At 35.2% G+C, this 9042-nt stretch overlaps 3 protein-coding genes and 1 long non-coding RNA gene across 6 annotated transcripts in view; 2 read left to right on the top strand and 2 right to left on the bottom strand.

Moving 5' to 3' along the window:
- Positions 1-1922, top strand: part of LOC100639953 (nucleolar transcription factor 1-like) — a 5925-nt gene extending 4003 nt beyond the window's left edge. For 2 of the 3 annotated variants that reach the window (XM_019999633.1, XM_019999632.1), the window contains exons 8-12: positions 150-305; positions 766-863; positions 956-964; positions 1013-1146; positions 1338-1621. In XM_019999633.1, the coding sequence (XP_019855192.1) occupies positions 150-305; positions 766-863; positions 956-964; positions 1013-1146; positions 1338-1480 (540 nt within the window). In that variant the 3' untranslated portion in view covers positions 1481-1621. Of the gene's footprint in view, positions 1-149; positions 306-765; positions 864-955; positions 965-1012; positions 1147-1337; positions 1622-1706 lie in introns of those variants that run through there. The other variant, XM_019999634.1, reaches the window with a different exon arrangement.
- Positions 1923-2379: 457 nt separating this feature from the next.
- Positions 2380-5305, bottom strand: LOC109584068 (uncharacterized). The gene is made up of 2 exons (XM_019999636.1): positions 4035-5305; positions 2380-3633 (listed from the first exon to the last, which is right to left on the bottom strand). Exons 1-2 carry the CDS (start codon positions 5277-5279, stop codon positions 2530-2532), a joined length of 2349 nt encoding a protein of 782 aa, XP_019855195.1. The 5' UTR covers positions 5280-5305; the 3' UTR covers positions 2380-2529.
- A 22-nt stretch (positions 5306-5327) lies between these two features.
- LOC100639827 (glutathione peroxidase 7-like) lies at positions 5328-6596 on the top strand. The gene is made up of 2 exons (XM_003388391.3): positions 5328-5509; positions 6042-6596. The coding sequence occupies exons 1-2, from the start codon at positions 5372-5374 to the stop codon at positions 6456-6458; spliced, it is 555 nt and encodes a 184-aa protein (XP_003388439.1). The 5' UTR covers positions 5328-5371; the 3' UTR covers positions 6459-6596.
- A 216-nt stretch (positions 6597-6812) lies between these two features.
- On the bottom strand, positions 6813-7248 carry LOC109584057 (uncharacterized). Its single transcript, XR_002185821.1, has 3 exons — positions 7131-7248; positions 6991-7086; positions 6813-6944 (listed from the first exon to the last, which is right to left on the bottom strand). It is a non-coding gene; the product is annotated as an uncharacterized LOC109584057 (long non-coding RNA).
- Between the last annotated feature and the right edge of the window lie 1794 nt (positions 7249-9042).

The raw sequence follows: 9042 nt of genomic DNA, 5'->3' as shown, positions 1-9042 counted from the left end.
CTCTCTCTCTCTCTCTCTCTCTCTCTCTCTCTCTCTCTCTCTCTCTCTCTCTCTCTCTCTCTCTCTCTCTCTCTCTCTCTCTCTCTCTCTCTCTCTCTCTCTCTCTCTCTCTCTCTCTCCTCCTCCTCCTCCTCCTCCTCCTCCTCTAGCTTAAGAAAGAGCTGCCCAAGGCTCCATTGTCCCCTTATATTCATTTCTGTATGGAAATGAGACCAAAGTATCACAAAATCTACAGTCACTTGCAATCAGTCGAGATCACAAGGAAACTTGGAGCAAAATGGTCGTCTATGACACCAAAAGAGAAGGTAGGAATGAACTTTGTATTAATCTTTTACTGGAGTTTTAACTTCTGAAGGTGATATGTGTACATGTATATTAAATGTATTTTTTAGATTTTGGCCAATTTTTAAAAATAGCCATAACTTGAAAAATTTAAGTTGGAATCAGCTCAAACTTTCTACACAGCATAAGTACATCAATATGTATCAGAAAATGTAATAAAAATTGGGGGTGATTTTTTAGCCATTTTTTGGAAAAAAAACCATGGGCTATAGTACAGGGATTTTTTCAGATTTTGGCCGATTTTTAAAAATAGCCATAACTCGAAAAGTTTAAGTCGGAATCAGCTCAAACTTTCTACATAGCATAAGGACATCAATATGTATCAGAAAATGTAATAAAAAATGGGGGTAATTTTGGAGACATTTTTTTGGAAAAAACCATGGGCTATAGTACAGGGATTTTTAAAAATGTTATTCAAAATAGGAGAAATACGTTGCTATGAAGGAGAAGGAGAGAGAGTCATATGACGAAAAAATGAAAGAATTCTATGCCATCAATCCAAAAATTGAATCGCTAGTAAAGTAATAATAATAATAATAATAATAATAATAATAATAATAATAATAATGATAACAATAATAATGATAATATAATTTTATTTTTCTATTCATAGGCCCAAAAAGTGAGTGAGCCCCTTTCATTTGCATACTCTAATTAGTTTAATTGCTAGATCTACTAAGAAAAAGAAGTCAAAAGCGAAGTCAGAGGAAATAGTAGAGGAGGAGGAGGAAAAGAAAGAAAAGAAGAGAGAGGAGGTAGAGGAAGATAAGGATGACCATGAAACTAGTGATGATGATGGCAAAGGTATGAAGTATGATTATAATTATGTCACTGCATTACGATAGTGCATGTTTCATGTAGTCAATTTATATATGTAGATCACAATAATTGATGTTATTGTGTAACTTTACATTTTATTTATAATTGTAAAGACTTGGGTAAAAAGACTAAATAAAAACAGGAAGTGAATGATGTCATTATCATCTTGTGGTTAGGACCCACAATGGCCTCACCAGTTTTAACAGCATTTAAAGACAATGATGAAATTTTTTGGCAAATACCTTCTTCTCTTCAGACAGACAAACAATTTTTGGAGGAGCTTTCACGGCTCCCTATAATATTATACCATATAAGATGATTTATTGGCAAGGAAATAATATTGGTGATCGGCGGTTCTATGAAGAAGTTGCCAATATAAAATCTGCGCATGCTCAAAGGTATGTGGCACAAAATTTCCAGTATAAAATCCACCAAATGCACCAATTAACTTCCACAGGCAAATTCGCCAAAACTTACTCTCGCCAATAAATCATCTTGTAGGGTATTATTATTATTATTATTATTATTATTATTATTATTATTAGAATCTGAAGAAGAAGACAATAATGATGAATCTGAAGATGATAGTACTGATTCCTCTTCATCTGGCAGCAGTAGCAGTGAATAAGAACACCATTCACCTTTCACACACAGAATGCTTGTATTATGATACTCAAATTAATGTAAAATTTAATATTATAAATTTTATTTCAAATTGTTGTTGTAATAATTATTATATATTTATCATCATTATATTGTCAAAATTTATTACAGTGACGATTAGACTAAAGGCGAATTTACAATATTACGCTAGTCCTGACGTTACGTTGACGCTGGAATAGAATCTGGTTCTATTCCATCGGAAAGCATGCGTCAAAAGGTCAAATCGCCCACGTTTTTGATTAAAAATTGACGGTACGCTGGCCTAATGTCATATTGTAAATCCGCCTTGAGCCATTATGTTGCATCAATGCTGCATGATATACCTTAAGCCTACTATTATTAGCGTCTACTAAATTTAGCTATATTAGCGAGAGAGCTTTAAACCGCTAAATTAAATAGACGCCAAAATAATAATTATTCATTACAATGGTTATTATTGATAGTTAATTTGGTTAAAAACGCTAAAATTAGTAACGCTAAACATGACTTTTGCTGATTTCGCTAAAATTAGTAGACACAAATAATAGTAGGCTTAAGGTATATGTAGTATTATAGTTATTAATGATTTTAATATTATAATTGTTAATAATAATAATAATAATAATAATTTCATAGCTGATTAAAATGAGAAGTGCCTGTAATAAACTGCAATCATACCATAATAAGAATAATTTTAAAAATAACTATATAATAATAATAATAATTTTATAACGAAAATTCACTGGATCCATACACAAACTCCGAAGCCACGCCCACACTCTCCTGCAAATTAATGACGGCATGGCCCCACATGTCTGGAAGTACCATCAGATCCCCAGGATACTGGACGCATTCCCATGCTCTCTTTCCGTTTTCATTCTGGTACCTATCTCTCCACCAGTCCCAAACGTGTTCCTTGGAGTAGAAAGCATCCTTCGGAGGAAAAATGAACCATCTTTTCTTCCCATAGACCAAAAAATTCCATGCGGTCCTGTGAAAATGGGGCGGAGCCCCAGAGAGAGTTCCGCCCACGTAGAATTGGATTTTATCAGTCGTTATTTCGGTTTGCGATGGGTCTAGAACAGACGGAATTTTAAAATGTTCCAAAATCGGAGAGGTTTCCGGGAGGGTCTGAAACACGTACGAAGGCGGCAAAAGATCCATCACGTCGCGAGCCTGAGCCTGCTCTTCACTATTAGCGGCCATCTTAACCAAGAAAGATCTCAGTGTCGTTCGTAACGTCTCGTTATAACCGAAAGCCTCAGCGTACGGGACTAGTACCTCATTAACTACAGTGTCTCCATACTCTCTCTCCATCTTGTTTCTCTGCCACATGTGGAAGAGTCTACTCATAACGTGACTGTTTGAAGCATTACGTATCAATACAGGAAGGGATATACTCATATAGTCAGCAATCAGTTCCTCTGTCCTTGCATTATAACCAATCACATCAATATCACATCCTTCAGTCGTGAGTCTCTTAGGTAGCTTTATACTGCTCTTTAACCACCCACCCGGCTTAAACCCGCTTTTTAACGGAGGGAGGTATTGCGGTTTTACCGGGCAGCCGTAAGGTTTCGAGATTTGGAGGGCAGAAGCGAATTCATCGGCATACCAACGATGTAGACAAGCCAGGTCCATGGCAGTTCTATTCATAGCATCTTTTGTGTTTGCTTTTAAACCAGCTTGTAGTAATGGTAGTACGACATTTTTGCTTCCTTTGATTGCTGCTATATGCAAGCCAGTGAGGCCTATGGCTGTTCTTGCATGAGGATCAGCCCTAGCTTTTAGTATTTGGTGAAATACGGTTGGATTGTCTAATGGTATAACCTGTATAGAGTAAAGAAAAGTCCATTAAATATTGATGATGCATATACACATGTATATTTCCATTGTGGATGTATTAGAAATTTCAATGTATGTACGTATTATGTACAACAAAATATTGGCAGCAAATTTAAAGAAATAATAATAATAATAATAATAATAATAACGGTAATACAATATTAATATAGGTTGGCACATACATGTATTTAGTAATTAAAGGTAATGAAGGTTGTATCAACATTTGGTGGTATTGGATGACACATAAACATTCCTTTACATTAAATGGTAACAAAACAGTACAATCACATACTAACATACAATGTACATATACATTGTAAGTAACCAAAGAAAATAATTTCGGTACAGTTACTCTTACTCTTATTAATTTTATTTTATTTTTTTACTTGTAATAATGGCGTCCATCCAAACATATTCTCAGCATGTACAGCTGCTCCTCTCTCCATTAGTTTCACCACGAGCTCTTGTGATATAAAACACTGAGCAATGGCGTCCCTAATGAGTACCAGAGACACGTTAGAACTAAAATCCAAGTCCTTCCCTTTAGCGTCGCAATGATACACTAGCTCGTCCCAAGCTGCTTGTCCGGCGATTAAAATATTCCTTGTGATTCCAACAATATTTGCGTCTATGCCACCAGTTAGGAGTCTTAGGGCATGGGCCGTAATCACTTCCCTGGCTCTGTCGATGGATCCATAGCCGACTGACACATAGTTCTGCTCCGTGAGGTATTGAAGGTACCCAATGCCGTTTGCAAGGTCTCCGATACTGAAGGCGTAAAAGGCATAACGTCCTATTAGTTGATGAGAGGACTCTAAACCTCGTAGACCAATGAGAACACGGTAGAGATAAGAGGATTTTACAAACGAGTGGTGTCTCAGGTAAGTGTTTAAAAGACTTTCTAAAAACTCTTCGGCGTTCTCGATTTCCTTCAAAAACTCCCATTCGTCCTCACGCTGATTTGAAATGGTCGCTAATAACGCCTCCCAGTTCGGGACACTTAGGACAATCTCTAGATAACTCTCCCAGCATTTGATGGCCTTGTCATTTAAATTAAGTCTTGACATGACCATACCTCCTTCGTATAAATATCGTGTGTTCATAGGGTCAAGAGTTAATGCTTGATCAATGAAGTTAAGAGCTTCGGACGTTCGATCAGCTTCTAGGAGGGCTGCGGCAAGATTCCACCTTGCTCCTGCATTAGACTCTTCTTTTAAGATGCACGTCGCCAGCATATCTAGCGCTAGCTCCAGATCCCTTTCTTTTGAGGACTGTAGTAATTTCTGAGCGCCCTCTGTCAACTCTTCACATGTTGAAGTCCCGTGTGTCAGTGTAGACTCGTCTATGGTCTGAGTTCTTTCCCTGGTGGCCGTATCAGAGTATGGGGAAGGTGAGGGGCTCGAAGAAGCTTTCTCTTCTCTCGAGCGCTTCTGTGCTCCTCTCTCGGAGTCAGCAAACTTTGGTCCAGTGTAATCTACTAAAATAACGGAGCGATAGAACACAGCCCCAATACAGACTATTGCTCCGATTAGTAGTAGCCATTTTAATGGTACAGGGCCTCTTTGACTGCTCTCTGTTGCTGGAGTGGCCTGCTTCTTTCTCCTCGGCCTGTTAGAGTTAGAGTTTTTCATGCTCGCCTTCTCCTCCAAAAATTCTTGGGCGTGGCTGATGCTTGACCACGCCCAAAACTTTTTGCTTCATTGTTCTCTTCAATCATCACAAAATGGAACAAGTCTTTTTCCTTTCTCTCTTTTGCCTAATCTGTGGAGCTCTTGCTTCCTCTGGGACTGAGACTTTCTACTCTCTTTCTGCTAAGGACATTACTGGGAAAATGATTGGCTTTGAGAGATACAGTGGAAAAGTAAAGACACTAAAGCCATAATGATGCATGTGGATTTGCTATTTCATTGCATTGCATGTATTGTAGGTTATATAATAGCATCTTGTATGTCAGCTTGCAAGCAGTGGGCTGTATAACACCCACACTGTCTATTCTAATCAGCTAAAATAAGCAATTCCTTAAAAGTTCATTTTATTAGTTGAATCTTTGTTTACACTCTACAATAGAGTCATGAGCAAACTGCACACATGACATTGTCATTGCAGAATTTCATTATTATTATGATAAGACCACTACTACTTTTAACTGCAAGTTATAATAACAATGTAGTACATTCAAGCGATGCTTAGGCTGGTAGCATCAAAAAATGCTTAAATCAGTAGATGCACTTTTAATAAGAAGACTAAAATTATGTTGATTACTAAGATTGATATTGAACACATGCATGTACATACATGTATATACAATAGCATATTATTATAATTATTATTATTATTATTTCTTTGATGTATTTTTTATTTCTTTGATGTATTATTATTATTTCTTTTTTCAGATTGTTCTTGTTGTTAATGTTGCCAGCGAGTGCGGCTATACAGACTACAATTATATCCAACTCAACCAGCTCCAATTAAGATACGGAGAAGAGTCCTTGGCTATTTTAGCTTTTCCTTGCAATCAGTTCGGAGCTCAAGAACCAGCGAAAGACTCCGAAATCAATTCAATGATACGCTACAAGTACAAGCCTCAGTTTCCTCTGTTTTCGAAAGTTAACGTCACTGGAGAGAGTCAATCTGAAGTTTACCGGTTTCTAATTAATTCCACAAATGGTTTGGAGCCGAAATGGAATTTTTGCAAGTATCTGCTCGATCGCGACGGACTTGTAGTCCAGTTCTTTGATCAAGGGAAGACATTTGATAAGATTTACGACTCGATTGACGGACTTTTGTATCGAAAAAGACGGGAACTTTGAGGGCGAGGAAGAAGAAGGTTTGAAACTGATCATAATACTCTTATTAGTATAATAATAATAATAGTAACGATGATTTTTGTGATATTATGTGTTTTGTGATTTGTTATTATGATTCAAAGATCCAATTTTGATTCAAATTAGCTCCATAGCATGATATGTAGATGCATGTAGAAATCTCTTAGCCATTTTTTGATGAACTTTCTAGCCAAAAAAGCATCATATGTTCTTCCATTGTGTATACATGTATTCAATAAATGTATAGCTTAATGCCCACACTCGTAGGAGGAAGTCATGTATACATGTGATTTGTGATAGGCCATGACTGCTGCTCGCTGCTTTTTTAAATCACCATTATAAATTAAATCAAAAATGTATTTAAACAAGCAAAATAAATTGATGTCCAATAAGTAAAAGTAAAAGAGAGAGAAAGGAAATTTTAATATCTATGTCTTTAGCTTCACATTTATCTTTCTATGGGGCTAAGACCTACATCAAATATAATATTGCATTCTTATAATTGGTATAATTATACTGGTAGCATGTAATCTTGTTATAGCCTTGTAGTCTCTTAGCATCAACAAACTTGAGTATAATAGTTGTAATAATGTTAGTCACTGTGACACAATCTCTAAAAGATAATTATTATTATAAAATGAATAATAAAAGGAGTACCTTGAGCTCATTTCAGCTCTCTTGTTTTCTTATAGCGCTTTTAGCATCACTAGCAGTACCTATACAATGCATATACTAGTGATCCCAGGCAGCACCACGGGGAGGTAGCACTATACTGCTGCCCACCCTAGGAAGAAAGGAGTAATTTATGAGGTAATAGAATCTATTGCTGGTTACCTTAATCCATCAAGAAAGAGTCCAGAAAGATTTGACGTTTAGATGCTGAAAACAAAACATATGCTTTGTCAAAATACATTAGCCTATGTACTTATAGTATAATATAATGATATATATATATATATATATGGGTACATATAATAATGAAATATATATGTATGGATGTAAGGGCCACCTTATGAGTGGACTCATTATATAAGGGGAACATAAATTGGGTCACCTGTAAGGGGAACATGTGAATTGGGTCACCTATATGAGGAACATGTATGAATTGGGTCCCCTATATGAGTTGGGTCCCCTATACGAGGAACATGTATGAATTGGGTCCCCTATATGAGGAACATGTATGATCTGGGTCCCCTATATGAGGAACACGTATGAATTGGGTCACCTGTAAGAGGAACATGTGAATTGGGTCCCCTATATGAGAAACATGTATGATTTGGGTCACCTATATTAAGATTGTGTATGAGATTAAACAAAATTAAAATTTCGCTGATTTCGTGTCAATTTTAAGCGTTATTTGCATCAAAATGTCAGATCACGCACAAGCTAATTCAACGTTACATTGATTATAACCTACAATGAGAGTTATTGACTTATTTTAAAAGCTGTGGCAAACACTTAAGGCTATGTTTAGGACCGTTAAAATGTAACAAAATATGCATATTCTTCTTGTATGTAGTGCTCTTAGCATCACTAGCAGTAGTAGCCACTAGTGATCCCAGGCAGCGCCACGTGGAGGCGGCACTACTTTGCTGCCCAAAAATTATAAAAACCTGGGGCCCCAGGTAAAAAAAAAACTAATAATAAATGATAATAAATAATAAAAAATTTAATTATAAAAAATAATAATAATGATAATAAGTAATAAAAAATAATAAAATTTAATTATAAAAAATAATAATAAATGATAATAAGTAATAAAAAAAATAATAAAATTTAATTATAAAAAATAATAAAACCTAGATCTATAACCTACAGCTACACTATATAACCTGTATCCTACAACTACCTGTTTCTTAATTTCTATTATAACTACTTTCTAATACAATACATATACTATAACCTAATGATAACTATATACCTGCTTCCTAATATCTACTACTATACCTACACTATACCTATAACTACCTTCTAATTTCTACACTATAGCCTATATCCTAGGTATAACTACATGTTATCTATAATTTCTACTGCTATACCTACACTATTATAACCTGTATACCTAACACTACATGTTTCCTATAATTTCTACTACTATACCTACACTATATAACCTGTACCCTTCTAATTTCTACTACTATACCTATGACCTTTAAATTACACAATGATACCTACATGTAAACCATCATAACCTTGCTATAAAAGTACATTCTTATCTTATAATACCATACCATTATATTTATAGCTACATTAACTTATTAACCTATGAACCTTAATATGACACAATGATACCTATACCATATTAACCTTAATTGCTATATACAAATACATTCCTATCTTAATGCCATACCATATTACCTTTACCTACAACTTATATTGTATACACAATGTAAGACAAGTTATCTTAATAGTGTACCATTATCTAATGACCTATTACTAGATACCTCCTACCATTACTGTCTATATATTGTAACCTCTACAACCTTAACATATTAAGAGTAATATTAATACACAATTTACCACACAATATGTATATTAATCAAGAATAATTATTAAATTGAAAATTAAT

The sequence above is a fragment of the Amphimedon queenslandica genome, unplaced genomic scaffold (genome assembly GCF_000090795.2).
Source record: "Amphimedon queenslandica unplaced genomic scaffold, v1.1 AMPQUscaffold_13252, whole genome shotgun sequence".
Lineage (NCBI taxonomy): Eukaryota > Metazoa > Porifera > Demospongiae > Haplosclerida > Niphatidae > Amphimedon > Amphimedon queenslandica.
The sequence above is the reverse complement of the archived record's forward strand: the minus strand, read 5'-3'. Positions and strand labels throughout refer to the sequence as shown.

Coding starts and splice junctions, on each gene's coding strand:
- LOC100639827 (XM_003388391.3), top strand. CDS start 5,372: ATGGAACAAGTCTTTTTCCTTTCTCTCTTTTGCCTAATCTGTGGAGCT. Junction 5,510..6,041: donor TTGAGAGATACAGTGGAAAA/GTAAAGACACTA, acceptor TTCTTTTTTCAG/ATTGTTCTTGTTGTTAATGT.
- LOC109584068 (XM_019999636.1), bottom strand. CDS start 5,279: ATGAAAAACTCTAACTCTAACAGGCCGAGGAGAAAGAAGCAGGCCACT. Junction 3,634..4,034: donor GATGGACGCCATTATTACAA/GTAAAAAAATAA, acceptor TACTCTATACAG/GTTATACCATTAGACAATCC.